Below are 17448 nucleotides of genomic sequence, written 5' to 3'. Positions count from 1 at the left end.
TTATATCAACTTTAAAATAAAAAGTCGAAAATAAATGCTGTCCTGTTTATTCTAGTGTTTATGAGTTTACAAAATTATAATTAACATATCCGGAGGCGTGATCTGACAATTTACACAAAAAAAAACATCACTTCGACTTATCGTAAATATTCGATGTTTTATAAACAGGAGACATCGATGTTCGTGGAAAATTTCGTACGTGCTCACAACCGAATTAAATATTCATCTCGATGTATTTTTCCTTATTGTATCACATATCGTAAATTAAATTTTATATGTCGAACATATTCCAAATAAAAATCGTTTATTATTGCGTTGCGAGTAAAAATTTTATTATAGCATTATTTCTGATTCCTTAAATAAATGCTTGTAAATTAGGTACACTTTGTTACATATTTTTAAAAAAATTTCATGCAACCATTTTTATAACTCCTCTGTAGTAATATAAAAATAAAAACATAATCGTTATTAATGAAAACATACAGTTTTCCACAAAAATATAGAACAATAAAATAACAAAACATAAATATGGGTGTTATAATATGAAATGTTTAATTTACACATGACAATCAACAAAAAAAAACATTATGAATTAAATAAACTTAATGTTTTACTAGCACATTTCTTGAAGAAAAGTTCTTGTATGAAACACTAACTTAAATCAAACACATAGCCTTTATTTACTAAATCTAGACAGTGTTACATCTATCTTACATTTTATTTGTACACCATACCTTCCTACAAAAGGTGGGCCTATGGTATCAGTGCTTAGTACATCCTAATTACCTTTTTGAGATTACTTTAGCTTTGGGCAAATCCGATATGGTCAATAAGACCTTGTGCGAGAGAGACAGCTCAACTGCAGGTGTCTTTTTTATTTGTTTCACCATCCTTAGTCGACTCGAGCTCTACTTTTGATGTGCTTGGCTGCGGATGGTCTGTATCTGAAATTTTATAAAAATTATTTTTGGATTTCTCATAGGTTTTATTTTAATTAATTAAAAAAGTATAGAATGCCTCTACTCAAATTGAATTATCAAATCTTATTAGGACATTTTTTGAAACACATTTAGAACTATAACCTTTCATATGACTACAATTTAAAACTAATTCTTTGAGTTAATATAGTTTAAATACATTAAAAGGATTTAAAATAACATTACAAATATAAATAAATATGTAAAGTTAAGCTGAAAATAACTAACAAAATCTCCCTGTAATGTTGACTTTACAGTGATTTTAGAGTGTATAGCGGCAATCATAATTGACTTAACAGATAATGATTTTCTAAAATAGCTTTAATTATTATTTAACTTTTAAGAAGCACTACTTAATTAAAAAACTATATAATAATACTGTAACATTTTAACATCCTTGGTCGACTGGTAGGATTTGTCTATATGGTATTAATTTCGCCATTATACACTATATAAGAATAAATAAATAATGTATTTCTTCTCTATGCATTTACTCTATTTAATTTGTATAAAATCAACAACATATTATTTTTTGGGTCTAGTTTTACAATAGGCAGAATTAAATAATTAATTGGTTCTGTTATAAAATAAATTGGAAAATTTTAATGATTAAAATACATTAATTTTTCAATTTTTTTTGTTATTCTATTCTCATAAAACTTAAAATACAAGTCTGAACATTTAAATTGGATCTTGCTGTAATACGTGATATGTATTTAATTAAGAAAATCGTAACAACCAGAATTTCTTATCATTGTTACATATAACAAATAAATGTTATTATTATTATAAATAAAATTAAATATTTTTATTCATATTGTTAGCGAAATAAGATCTAGTCTTTCAAGATATTACTATGATAACATTTAAGGCGAATAACACTATTTTACAAATTCATTATTGTACTTATAAAATATGTTACAAGAATATCTTATATATAAAAATTCTCGTGTCACGGTGTGATTGAACTCCTCCGAAACGACTCAACCGATTTCCGTAAATTCTAGCGTGCATATCGGCCGGGGAGGAGAATCGGATAACATCTATTTTTCATCCCCCTAAATGTTAAGGGTGGTCCACTCCTAATTTTTTTATTTACATTTTTTAAGACACAATTTTTTGTTTTTATTTTTTTATGACACAGGATACAAAATACATACAACCCTAAATTTTCACCCTTCTTCGATCAACCCTTATCTTTTATTTGTTAACTAAAAACTTTATTTTTTTGCAAAATAACGTTTGCGGGATCAGCTAGTCATTGATAAAATTACAGCCCTCATTATCTTGTCAGATAGACGCCCACTGTAAGGCACAGGCCTACCCCAAAGATCGACACAAACGGTCTTGCACCGCATTCAGCGACTTCCCGTGACCTCCACATGCAAGGGGCCTGTTCACGCGTACACAGAAATAATCAGAGCGATAATTTAATTATTTTAATTCACTTTTGTAATGTTAATTGAGTTAAATACCGTCGCAGTTCCGTAACACAAACTAGTACGTTAGTTGTTTTTTACGATGTCAGTGGCCGATAAGCAAGCAGTGTAGCGTGGAAGCCATGTGACGCAAAACCGGCGAAATGTTTTAAATCATCATCTTACGTTACATCACAAAATGTTACTTCAGTGTCACGAATTGAGATACAGGTATATCAATGTATAATAATCACTATTTACGTCAATAGTCTAACATCTAAAATAAGATTTTATCGCAGCATACGTTTGTAGTGACGTAAGGGGAATTGCGAAAGCGCGCCAAATTTTACGTCAATAATTTGGCGCGCATTTTTGTCGTAACATTGTCGTTTGATTATCTGTGTGTGAATACTGCTTCTTAAAGTAATTAAAAATGCATGACAGATATTATATTTTTTATTGACTTCGAGATCAACAGATTAAATATAATAAAATAAACACGAAGTTTTTTTTATTTACAGTCATTAAAGAGGCTTTAGTGTGCTAATAAAAAAGTAAAAAAATTACGAATATACAGGGTAGTAGCTGTACATATATAGCTTATTAGTCAGCAAATAGCTTTTATAGCTATTTCTAGTTACTCTGTACAAAGATATCATCCTAAAATATGTTATATTAATTTATTTTTTAATTGGAATACGACAGGCCAATAACTTCTGATAGTACAGAGTATGTAGGGACAAATAATAACAAATATTTTTTATCTGTGTACTTTAATAAAGGAAGTAGCTGGATGCGGGTAGCGCGAGACTAGTCATTGTGGCGATTTTTGGGGGAGGCCTATGCCTCGCAGTGGAAATCTATCAAATAAAATGGAGAAGAAAAAGAAGAATATGTCTAAATTGAAAATATCTTTTCTTACTAAGTTATTTATTTTATGTTATACATTTATTACTATACTATGCACTGTATTTAAATGATATGACTGACGAATTAAATGTTTTACACTCGACCGAGCGTCCCCACGTCCAGTGCAAGGGAAAATGACATGATCATCGGGATCCATACAAAGGAACTACTGACCCGATTAGCTTTCGTAAATAAGGGTGGTTTTATATAAGCACAGCGCATTGAATATAGTGCTAATGAGTAGTGAAATTATAACAAAACAAAAAGATTTTTTTTTATTTAGCAATAGACTACGTATCATTTTATTACACCATTAAAGTACTTTTGATAAAGATATAATAGTACATTCTCGACCTTAATGGCGGTGGATAAAAGCCTTAGTAATTGCTTTAAGCTATTAAAGAAAAAAAAAGTTGTTTGTAGAACTTTGTTAATAACAGTTTAGTGGTCGATTTTTAAAATTTTCATTATTAAATGCGTAATATTAGTTAAGTTTAAATAAAACATCGTGTATAATTCTTTTTAAATAGCAGACAAGAATTATTAATAAAATGATTACTACATTTAACTTTATATGTCACATAGATCACACGATTTCATCTTGACGTTGATGTATAGGAAACTATACGGAGGTAATTGATTATGGATACAAAAACTGTAAAGACGTTAATGTTTAGCTTATTTGCCTTCAATTAATTTATATATAGAGAAAAATCAGAGGTTTAACCAATAATATACAATGAAATTAATTATACTTTACAATATGCAGTTCCAGATGTACTATCAGAAATTATTTTCCTATGGGATACCAACAGAATATCATAGTTATTACTTTATAAAGGTAACCATATCTGCTTGTGACAGTGAGAGAACAAACTATATATTCGCAGTAAGAGGCTCTGAAAAGAGTTCCTTTTGCAAGGATTCCACAAAAAAAAATCAGTTGCTTTTTTAATAGTCCAGTTAGGTATTATTTGAATTCTTCCGCTAGTGAGAAAAACGAGCATTAACTATTTAACTAAGCTAGCTTAGCAAAAAAGAAATAACTGTTTTTATCGCTTGCAATCAGATTTAATGAATGCTATGTAGAAATACCAATTACTTTGAAAATATTGCGCTCAGTATGTTCCAAATATCTATATTACCTATGTTCAAATGAAGCTAAATATTAAGAAAATTAGTTTTCCCGTCTCATACTAATCTAATCACAAATCACGCCAACTCAGACGGCGACGCCGACGTCGACGCCTCCCCCAAATTCATCTTTAGCCGGATGTACATAATTGCCACATCCGGCAGACGGGTTGGTGATTTATTGTAGGCGATTGCATTGAAGGTATACGGAGGACGGTCCTGCCCATTCTTTGAAAACTTTTTTGTGAGAAGTGGCAATCGATCATATGCAATTATTGTAAAAAGTCTGAATTGTCACAGTCTTCTACCTCTTGTCTACCCCTGCTATATTGTCATATTACATATTTATTGTAAAAAGAATGCATATTTTTTTTAACCTATTTATTAATAAAAATTTTTTATCTCAGTTTTTATATTGACTTGTTAACAAATGATTTATAAAATCCAATAAATATTGTTCCGAAATGAGTAGATATTATTTATTCTATTACATAGACAGTAGGAGTAGACTGGTACAAAAAACGTGGAAGCAAAAAAAGCACACATTAAATTGTATGTTACATTTTACATGTAACAGGCTCGTGTAGCATTATATAATTAAAGAAGTAAAGAATATAAATAAATTGAGAGTATTTATGAAACAATATTATTATCTTGCTTTTTGTTAATTAAAGTATGCTATTAAAAACATAAACTATCAATCGTTTCATCATCGAGCGAGGAACGAATTTTCATACAAAATTAATTAGATTCATATTGTGCATAAATTCAATTTTTATCAACCAATGTAATACCAAAATATCGGTATTTTTACATGAATACCGGTTTTTAATAACGGACAAAAATCTCTCTACCAAAGATGAACGAACCCTTCCACTCGGTGAACTCAATTCCGATGATGCTGTAAAGGCCCCCAAGGTAATAGCATCAATTTCAACCGAAACCAAGCAAGCCCAAAGATGGCTACAATGACGGACTCCTTGCGACCTTGAATATGTCATCGCTCCATCTAGTGGAAAGTCTACCCTAACAGCGTCTTAATCACATATCGAGAACCTTTCAGTCTCAACAGCCATCAATTGCATGAGCGATGTTCTCGAGTCCTAAATTATAATTTTAAATATAATTAGAATAAGGACTCTTAATTTCACCTGCAACCATGATTAAGTTATTGGCTATATATGAATAAATATAAAAAACATTACCAGAGGTGACGAGTTGCTGTAACCGGGACGGTAGATCAGCCGTAGTTATTTCAGCACCTTGAGGATGTAGTATATCAGGCATGGCGTTCCTTCGCCCCGTTCGCCCGGTCTCGAGGAACTCACGAGGCACCTCCTCACTGTTCCTGTCCTGCATTATTGCCATCATTCTCAGCACTGAAACGCCATAGGAATCATTATTATCGCATTATAGACACATTTAAGCTTACAGTTGACGGTTACAGCCTTATCTAATTCATTATATGCGTCGTTCAACAATTATCTATTGTATCGGCGATATTAAATTATTAATCTGTGGTCACGTTCGCCGTCCACTTTTCGCGCCATTTATATACTGACGTTATAAACAATCAAACTTATGCCAAATACATATATATTTTTTTATTTCTAATATAATAAAATATTAAACAGCTATTGTTTATGTACATCAGACTTTAATTCTTAGCGGAACTATCATAGTTTTTAAGAACACAACTTCAAATATTTGGTATAAAAAGTACAACAAAATCTTCATATTTTTTATATCTATAAACCTATGGATGGTTATAGGTGTCAAAGCTTTAAAGCTTTTCTTTAACACCCATTTCCAATCATCCTGTATAAAGTGAAATTTCATTGAAATAGACCACTTCGAGTCATACAGTTTGCAGTGACAGACAGTAAACTGAATTTCAAAAACCCTTTTCCTTACTATATCATCATGACATTATCTTTTAAAAGACAATTTCCTTCAAAATTATTGAGTACATACAATTCGAGTACAATTTAAACCATAATATAAATATATAAACCATAATCTTTGATCCCTTTTTAGTAATGCTTTTATTTGTTTTGTCATTGTTTGACTATAAATCATTATATGTTCTTAGTGAGATAGTTATAAGGTAACAATTGTAACTAATTTTATATTTCTAAGCTTCGAAGTTTGTACTTTCTTACTGCCTTTTGTTACTGTTTATCTCCAATAAAGTAAAATAAAAATAAAATAAATGACGTTATATATTATTTCTAAAACATTTGAATCTACGTATACTACTTCTTTAATGTTTTTTCACCTATAATCTTGTGTACAATAATCCTTATTTCCATTAGTCTCTCCCATCATGACTTGAAACGTCTTAACCGGTTTCATTTATCTTTTTAAAATAATTTAATAAAGGTTCTTGTAAAAAAAAAATTCCAAAGCGGCTTCAATTGCAATAACGATAAATAAATAGCAAGGGCAATCGTTGAGTGTTTGTGGTAACGATCTCAAATATCTATGGTTTTTAAATGCAATCGTAAGTGTTAGAAAACTATCAAAACATTCTTTTACCTTTTCATTTTTGAAAATAGAACAAAAGCAAACTTTTTTATTTATTACGTTTCGAATTGACTACTTATGGCTAACATGACAAAAGGTTCCCCAACTGGCAACCACTACCGAGTAACTGCGGCGTGGGCCTGGAGTGATACCTGGACGGGGACAGCGTATGATCTGTCATTGTGACGATCTTCGGGTAAAAGCTTATGCCTTGTATTGAGTGTCTATCGACTAATGATTATGAAGAAAGAACATTTGTGGAGTCAGGAAGACACACATATTTTTCTTTTACATTGAAAAAACACGCATTGAACGTTAATCTTTAATATCTTTAATTATAACAGTTATAACAGGTTATTACATATATATTTTTAATGTTTTAGTGTCTGGAGGTCACGGTCACTGTTTAAATTGATTGCTTTTACAATTACAGTGGACTGAATTTAATTAAGCGCCAAGATCGTTTAGCTTGAACCTGTTAAGATCTGCACGGGGGTTCCCCGCGCACTCTACCCTAGAATCGTTACATTATTTATCATGCAGAAGAAGTATTAAGTTGCTTGGATGGGTTGCATGGTCATTGACAACAAGGGTCCGCGAAAAGTAACAACAGCTTAAGCAATAAATCGATACTAGATTTAAAAGGAGGCCTAGAAAACTTAATCTCAGCTAAGATTCGTTCCTTAACCCTTTCGCTGCGAACAGCACCTTTTGGCGCTCGACTATAGAAACTTTTTTGTAGCGAACAGTGCTTTCTGGCGCTCGCCTATAAAGGCTTTCGTTCGGCGAACAGCGCACATTTGTTTTACATTATCGCTTCAATAATTGCTTAATCATGGTCATTAATTTGTCGGTTACCAACGTAATGCATACGCTTCCTGTGCGGATATTTTATCACATAACTAAATACTAACCAAAATCATGCTACTATCATGGATAAATGGATGAGAAAGTAATTCATTTTTAGGCGCAGCGAAAGGGTTAAGTTTTGGTAATTTTCTCGAATTACTTGTCTTGTCTACTACCAACGGTACTTGTTGTCATTATCACAGGCCTCTCGTAGATTTTTATTATTAAAAAAAAATAATTTGCTTTAAGTTAGACGTGAGAGGTGTAACAGTGAAATCTGTTCAACCAGCTGAAGAATTTAGACCTATCAAGAGCATACATCACCTCATTTCTGAAACAGGCTTCAAAAACCAACATTGATGGAAGCATTAAAAGGTTGGTTTATTGTAAAATTGTCAGACTTTAGTTCGACAGACACGAGCATTAAACCCGACTTCTCTCCATACAATTGATCCAGCATCCGAATATTGAATCTATAGAATTCTATCATGTTTAATACACGACGTATGCTTTGAGATTTATCCTCACCATTTCAACTGTAAGTCCAGTTTTGGACACAGGCTTTTCCCATACATAAATGTCCTACCTCCAGCGTCTTCATTAGTATAGCCGTGACATTGTAACAAATATCCTTGGATTTATGTTTAAGTATCAAAAATGTTTGTGCACGAGTATCGTTATTTATATAGAAACATGTAATATTGTGAATAGGGCCAATGATGGGCTTTCACGATCCCCTAACGAACATTATCTATAATTACTGGGTCACGTACATTTACGTCATGGGGCGCTTTCGCCTTGACACGGTCATGTGGTATCTTACTTATGTTTTTAGACCCAGCCTATGTAAGTATTTTTTTTAAATAGAATATAAACTTATTATTCCTAAAAACTCATTTACAATATCCGGCGATAAATATTGCACATCGATCTTTGGAAAGAGAAAATAGCTAATTTCGGCTTCGTAGAGCACTATCTTTTTAAAATCCCAACGGCCATTTGTTCTGCTAGCTACTTGGTTCCTCTGCGGATCTGCGCTTATCTTATTCGATCTCGTAAAGAAATCATGAGCAAAGCCTTCTTCATGGCCTATTGAGCGATTGTAAACTTGCATATGAGGCTCAGAACGTTTAACATAAACATTTTTCAATACATAAACCCGAAGGATTCCTCAGGAACCGCAGCTCAAGTCATTACATTGAATGAACAGGTGTCAAGGTCCACGAAATGGTACCCAGCTTATAAATCCCTTATAAGACAGTCGTTACGTACGGGACGAGTTTAGATACGTCTGATATAAATAGATACCGAGATATTTACACTATTGATTACTTTTCAAGAACTACTATAAAACCTTATCAGATATTTTCTGGGTAATAAACGAACGAAGTAATGCAAGTTGTGTGCAGAGTAACAATGATAAACGAGAATAGTTTCCTCAACGGTACCGCAGAAATGCGATTCGTTCGAGATACGGCGCAGTCAAGCTTCCAGTTAAATTACGTCATTTATTTCTTTCCATTTCAATAAAAGATAAAACTGTCAAACAGCCTTATGTGTCATAGAAATATAATCGCGAATGCGTAGTTCATAAATATATCACAAGTCATGATAAATTAATTTTTTTAACGGCGTGCTAATTTCAAAATAGCATTGCTATATAGCAGGGGTTGCCAACCTCCACGATAATCCGAGCCATTTGTCAAAATTAAATTTTATTCGACCCGTAAGTTAATATGATTTTTAAGAAAATGCAACAAAATTTCTGAGAATTTTCTATTTTGAATGAATTTGTCTACTTAGTTTACTTCAACACTGACAACTCAAACTCAGTGAAACTAAACGTTGACAGCAAAATAATGAACGAGTATTACGCAGAGTTAACAATAATGAGAACTCAATGACGTCAGTTATAAAAACAAAACCATCAAAGAGAAAATGAAAACCACGTTACGTTCGCGGCGTCGAATTGACGTACTTTTTTTTTGTTTCAATCTCCTCGCGACTCGGAGAAAAATTTTTACGATTATCCAGTATCGTGAAGCAACGACATCTAGATCTCTTTTTGAGAAGATTATGACATTTTGATGGTAGCTGACACAGTGGTCGTACATGAAACGGAGAGTCCCCGCAAGCGGCCTAACAACCAATGAAATTCATCGGCTTGTAAAAATAGGTCTAGGTCGAGTTTTACAAAATTATCTATTAGAGAGATCGGAAAGTAATGTCGCTTTTTTACGTTAAATTCACACGACTACATTTTTAACAAGTTTTTATTTCTAATCAGCAATATAACCTTCGTTATCAACAACCTTTCGCCGTTTAATTTTCAATTCCGGAGCGGTAAAAATTAATCGGTTTTTCTCAAAAATATGTCGACTGAAATGGGATTACTTTCCGGCCCCTCTATTAGTACCCCTCAGACCCCCCCTCTCCATAACCAAATTACTTAAAGAATCCTACTTCCAGTTTTTTATTCTTAATTTAAATTACTTACAAATACATAAACGTCGCGGTAAGGTGAGTAAAAGTAACATCAATTTCTCGCTAATATTTTGAATAGATAGTTATAAAAATACTCACTTAGGCAATAAATAAAAATATGTCAATCTCGCACAATCAAAATGAGAACTTGTATTAATTACAATCTCGACAAACGGCCAAACTATTAAATTAAAAAATAATCTTATACCCTACTTGTATCAGAAATAATCGAAAGTCTTGTCAGTCTTTTACAAAGATATATTTCCATCTTTAACTTTTATCCGTAATAATATTTAATTAACTTCAATTACTAGCGCAGTTATCGTGTTTATTGACATACATTCGGTCGTCAATATATTCATGGAAAACTTTAATATAAATGTTTCATTTAACACGTTGAAAATATTAACCCTTTAATTACCAGCGCCGGAGTTAACCGGCATCCATCTTGTAATGTGGACTTACGTGTAGATCCCTGTTTTAAGATTTATCACAGCCTAATAAATTACTAAGAGTTATCCTAACTTCTATTTTTAATTAATATACCAGTAAAATCTTTAAACATGTAACATAAAAGAAAAAATTCGAAAATCAGTTTACAGGTGTGCAATGTGCACACTTCGTATCACTTCGACGTAGCGGACTGCGGTAAGAAAAGGGTTAATAGCCAACACAATCGGTTTTAACTACTACACATATAATTTGACAAGTACTACGAAGTAGTCAATGAAATAACTAGTTAGAAGGCGAGAGGTATAACAGCGAAATCCCTTTATAACCAGCAGGAATAATTACGAATTGGATAGATAGGGCAAAAGATAATCGATGAACCTGGCACGTGTGCCGTCAGCCCCGAGAGCAGTATCTACACGATTAATTCAGTACCCCCGCGCGGGTATCAACGCATTGCTGAGTTACGTTCCTAATGATATCTTTCATAAACAATAAGTTTATACAATTTTGTATACGGGGTGATTGCTTATTGGTGTAACAGCTTTAAACGGGTGAACGTATATCGCATTATCTGTTAAAGTAAAAAAAGAGTTGGTTTCAGAAATAAATAAATAACGTGATGATAATATAGTCAAAAAGAGCGTTATCATAATTCTGATAACCACATTTTAAAATTAATTATTTTTTACTATCCTAGTTCTTACAGACTTTATGCTGCCAGAATTTGTTGGCTTATCGTATTCCAACAGAAAAAAAAAATGCTTTTCAGAGTAATCAATTAATTGGAAATAGGTGTAAAACTTTTTAAGCCTTTTTCTGACAAACGAGCTATACATTTACATTTTTTACAGCTTTTACACCAAAAGGCAATCAACCTGTATACAGAATTGTATAAACTTATTATGTTTTTGAAAGATATATATAACACTTTGTGCCAAAAGCCAGGTACTATATGCAATATATGCAAATGCGTATCTTATATCATTGGATATGATAATAGTTAAGTCATGCCAGAGCTATGACGTGTTAGCTCATCAAAACTGTCAAAACCAAGTCAATACAAACTCTTGGGTTTTAGATAAACATGCGATTGTTTTATACAAACAATGAAGTGTAGTCAAACAATTTATGTGCGATCTTTTATTGCGGTATATGAACATTTTTGTCTGTCTAGGGAAACAACGGTAGTCTCAAAAACTGATCTGAATGTGAGATAGTATATTCAAGTAATGAGGGCTATTTTGAACTAGCTTTCTACAAAAAAGCTTTAATGTTTTGTAGCCATAAAAGATAATGATTAAACGTTTTAGTAACTCCTAGTTACTACGTGTATTTTCCTTGTGAGACTTTTTTATGCGGACCCTATTCAACCTATATTTTATGTCGCCAAAACTATTTATTAAAATTATACAACTCGTGATTTTTATAGCATTTTCTTTAATTAGATCTCTATCTGCCGCACAAAAAAAAGAAATGTATGATGATGCATACATAAGGTAAAAATGCACAAGATTAAAATTGAACCGCATGATACATCCTTTCAAATAAGTAAGAAAAGGACCAATATTTAGCCACTTCCGCATATGCAGTGGTAGTCGTGCAAGAAAGTGCACCTCCCGCCAGTCTGCTGATAAATGCGTATGCGGCAAACAATGCGAATTACACAACTGCCACCGTCAAACCACTCAACACGTGTTTCACCGTCATCCATGTCGTCGATCCACCTAGAGGGATGTACCCATTGTCGTATCTACCAGCTGGTGATTACTATAGCCTTTATTCATACGAAACATTTAATACTGTATAACTCAAGACTTCACCACTGAGATATAATATTTATTCTACCAAATACCGGTAGAGAAATACCGTCTGCCACTTTGGGGAGTCATTGACAAGGTGACAGTCGCTAAACGGGCCACAAAGTAGGTTATGTAGGGGATTTCAAACATCACAACGGGCAACTCTTACGCCGTGCGAACGTCGGAGCCCTCCAGAATATACTGATTTATTATCAGCCATATAACTTTTATCATAACCTTAACTTATTAAACAACCGTTCGGTCACAAAATAGCGTTACATTTTATTAAGAATAGAGAACTCTTTACGCCTAATATTTTCGAGTCATTATCATCATCTTAGCCAAAAATCGCAACAATAATTTCCCTCTACACGGCGACTTGATCCACCCACGTCGCTACCACCGGCTTCCGGCACCAATGGCCGTCGCTTTCATGAGCGATGTCTATGTCTCTAGTCTTAAATTATAATTGTAAAAATAAGAGAAAAAAGATCGATAAGACCGCCTCTCTTACTACACGAAACGTCTTTTTTTATTTTTTACCACTATTTATTGTCTATGGTGAAAAAAAAAGTGTAATTTCAATCTTTTTTATCACGAGCACGTTTCACTAAAATCGCAAAAGGACCTAATCTCTCTTATACATCTATCATTGTTATGTTAATGCGTATTCCGAAGCGTTGAACAGTGTTTCCTTTCAAATCAGATTATAGTCGCTATGTAACAAAAGAATGACGTAAAGTAAACCAGGGTTGTCAAACTCGCGGACCTAAATGAGAATTCAAGCGGCCCAGACAAGATAAGAATATGTTAATTTTGAAAGTGATATCGGCCAATAAAATTTCTCCCGGGACAGAAATAATTATATCAGATAATAGATGTCAAATATCAGGACATAAATAATTATTTAAATTCATAAATATTTACCAGGTAATTTGTTTTTAGGAAGAAATAGTTTTTTTCGACTCTCCTAAATTTAAGCAAGTTTTATTTGACCAAGTTACCTTTTGAGTTTGACACCCCTGACAACGTCCACACATTATACAACGGGTTAATGAGACGTGATGTAATTGTTCTTATTGCAACATATAACAGATGTATGTGTACGTGCATCTTGACTCCATACTTAATATGTTATTTACTGAGTCATCAAAACTAAATATCATTTATGACTTAATGACTATACTATAATTATATGACCATACAGGATAGACGACCTTGGTAAAGTCGTCAGACAACACTAGATGCACGCTGTTTCCTGCTATTTGAAATCCATTGGGGGCGGCTATATCTTACAGCTTAAATATACGTAATGCTGATATTCGGTAGATGAGGTAGGTTAACTACAGAAAATTAATCAAAAATCTTTTCCACGTGATTTTAATACTACCGCCATTCATATATATATGTACATATATAGTAGCTAAATACCAAAAAAAATTAACTACATATAATCAAAAACAATAATGTATAATATGTTACATATTAACATGAAAAATTTCCTAAGAAAGAGCATAACAACAACATGTAGTAAATAAAAGATATGTAACCTAAAAATATTTATTAGTCTTATTAATAAATGTGATACATTCCACAACAGAATTGCCTGTATGAAAAAAATATTGATATTTCTTTTTAATTAATCTGAGCTTAGGTTATTCACTCTGTGATATAAATTTATAACAATAAACACTTCAAAACTCAAATAGAGGGCGAAGCAAAGTTATCTGTTTTTTTTTAATAGTTGGGTATGCATGAGCTTTTGTGTTAATACCAAACCAGACAAGTAATCAGGTACATGGTTATCAAGTTATAAGAATCTACATAAAAAATAGTTCTTAATTCAAAAATAAGAAATTCAAAATTCAAAAAATGATAGTATATGATTTCATGTAACACAACCATTTTTTTATCGTAGATTAATGTTATTTCCCTCTTTTTCATCATTTACAGCTCCACTTAGAAAAGTGTGAAGGACATTTAAATTGCGCCCTTTTACTTGCGTGTGTTGAACATAACTTATTTAACGCCAGACTAAGAAACCATTAAGCTTTTACAAAACTTAAAAGGACACTTGATAAATTAACCAGGCATAAGGCCTCCAAAAAAAGGATTTGGATATCCAAACTATAACACGGCAAATTCAGTGCAATGCTGTTAGGTTGTAGAAACGAACCCATTGAAAAGGAGACAAAGCACTTAAATCTCATTAAGCATTTTGGTTGAAGGCTGCCTAAAATGGTTAAACAGTGGCTCGATTGATTGCTATTACTTGATTATAATTATAAATTATAGTCTTAAATATAGTTAAGTAACTTTAACTAATATCTATCTTTATAAAAAAGATTTTTGTTAGAACTTCCAATTGTTTTTAGATCTTAATGTCATGCAAAAACCTTCAGTATTTACTTAAATAGCATGCAATGAATTACTTATAATTATCAACCCACATGAAACCTCTCGCTCAAGATGCATGAATAATTTGAATAATTGTGGTAGACATAGAAAGAAATAAGTAGTAATATAGTTTACCCAAAAGGCACCATTTTAATTAAGTATACATATAAATATTTACTATCATTTATGTTAAGAATTCATATATAACATTATTTTTATTGTAGAGTCAGGGTAGCAAATTATACCCACATACCCATATTTATTAATATTAATCAATATTATATAAGAAAGTCGGTTTGCAAAAAAAACATACTCTTTATAATTATTTATGCCAATGCAAAACAAATACAGAGCGATAATATATACAGGGTGATTGGTTTAATAGCTTTAAACGGGTATAGGTATAGCTTGTTGGTCAATAAATAGCTTTAAAGCTCTCACTTAAAATGTTTTAATGTTTTTACACCAATTTTCAATTAACCTGTATAACTTTGAAGTATGTTATACTATTTTTTAGTTTATTAACTTCTGGCAATAGTCTTCAAGGACAGATAGTAAACCATAATTCATTTAATAATTAGTAATCTGAACTATGTTATTTATGATTGATATAACATAGCACAGCAAATGAGCTATACATTCACCTCTTTGAATCTTTAACACCTATAGACAATCAGCCTGTACATATAGCAGAGATAGGCTAGTTTCCAAATTGTTACATATTTGATATTTGATTAATTGTCAAACAATAGTGAATGCAATTCAATCATAATACTCTGTCCGAACAATGTCTCAAACTCTTGAATGGTGAAGGAAAATATTGATAAGAGACCAGCATATTTTAAAAATAGATATTCAAAATATATGCAATATATAAAAATCTACACTGGGTTATTATGGACTCTAATAAAGTTTAAACATTACAAGGCATAAACTTAATGTGATATAAAGTGCTTTTAAAAATAAACTATTATAACTAGTTAATATTGAATATTGAAAGTATTTTTATTCATTATCTTTAAGAATCAAGTATGAATTATATATAATTACTTGCAAAATAGGAGTTTATAGTAACAAATCCAGGATAGTATCTAGTTTTATCTTTTATATATCCAGTAATGTTTTTATAAGATACTTTTTATTACTAAATGCTATTCAAAATTCCCTTATATCAATAAAAATAGATATATATATACCCACATAATAGAGATGAAATATTGTAAGTTAAAAATATATAATGGTTGTGTACCATTTCATTCCATAGATCCTCAGCCATGTGGTAACTGTGGCTCCTTAATTCGGAGTTATGTGATCATCAGACTACTCATCATGCACCTTACAGTCCTGGATTGAGGCAAGTCATTTGTTAGTAAACTTCAACACACTCTTGTTAGAAGCGATGCCACTATCAGTACTGAAACAAAATTCATCCAAAGGCAGCTATACTAAACCACACACTTTCCATATGAATGATCAAAGTGCTTGATAGTATGAAAGATGGAAAGGACAGGTAGTCACTGAAGATATTTTTGGTGACTACCTATTGAGCTCTATATTGAGAAAGAAATTTTTTATAATCCAAGTTTTGGTGATAATTTTAGTTTCATGTTTTCGTCTTTTATTTATTTTAAATAAACAAAAACATTAACCGCACAGAGTTATATGTTTTTATTTATTTAAAGATCGTTAAAGATATTTCCTCATAAACATTTTAAAACATATCTGATGTACCAAGTGTATACCTATTTATATTGATATCATATAGATGCAGCAAGAAATAAATAAATCTCTTGCTCTGTAGTAATGAGTTTAGATGTAAAAACTTATGAAATTTATGAAAATTAGTTGCATTTATAGAGTGCAAAATGTTGCATTCCCAATCAAAGTTGTGTATAAAGAACCTTCAGAATGAGATTGATAAGCGATCTAGTGTAAACGAATGTCCAAGCGATGTCGTTTCCCACAGTCTACAACAGCGGCGGCGAAGCTCCATCATGCGGGCCTTCGCTTACCTGACCGATTCCTCATACGGTGGGCTCGTAGTCGCTTAGGGACACGATTAGCGCGCACTCCCGACATTTTAACAAAAATAAAACCCTATTCGAACAATGATATCAATAAATTTATCACTAGTAACGATTAAAATAAAAAGTACAAATTAATTTTTCTCAATAAATTCGTACTCACAATCACGTTACTTTCGTCTGTATCACAAATGAAGTAATTACACTGGTTATTACAATATAAAAAAATCTTATGAGAATTTAATGCACCAATTACAGAAGATTTATTTACTAATAAATTATATTTGTGCACGAAACTACTGCTTCAGAGAAGAATGAAATATTGAAAGAAAAATAGTGACAGATCAGGCTAGCTATCTAAATCTAGACAAAGACGGAATTCGAAAACAACATGAATTATGACAGATTATACAATTGTAAGACTTGTAAAATACGATTAATTTTTCGTTAGGAAAATCTAATAGATATAATTTACTCG

General features: G+C 31.9%; 1 protein-coding gene across 1 annotated transcript; it reads right to left on the bottom strand.

The window, feature by feature from the left end:
• Positions 1-17298, bottom strand: LOC137929523 (uncharacterized). The gene is made up of 4 exons (XM_068772514.1): positions 17134-17298; positions 16959-17043; positions 5644-5817; positions 1-944 (listed from the first exon to the last, which is right to left on the bottom strand). Exons 2-4 carry the CDS (start codon positions 17023-17025, stop codon positions 856-858), a joined length of 330 nt encoding a protein of 109 aa, XP_068628615.1. The 5' UTR covers positions 17026-17043; positions 17134-17298; the 3' UTR covers positions 1-855.
• Between the last annotated feature and the right edge of the window lie 150 nt (positions 17299-17448).

Source organism: Battus philenor, unplaced genomic scaffold, assembly GCF_028537555.1.
Source record: "Battus philenor isolate CCGP_79_NKW_IND1 unplaced genomic scaffold, ilBatPhil1.0.hap1 SCAF_5, whole genome shotgun sequence".
Lineage (NCBI taxonomy): Eukaryota > Metazoa > Arthropoda > Insecta > Lepidoptera > Papilionidae > Battus > Battus philenor.
The sequence above is the reverse complement of the archived record's forward strand: the minus strand, read 5'-3'. Positions and strand labels throughout refer to the sequence as shown.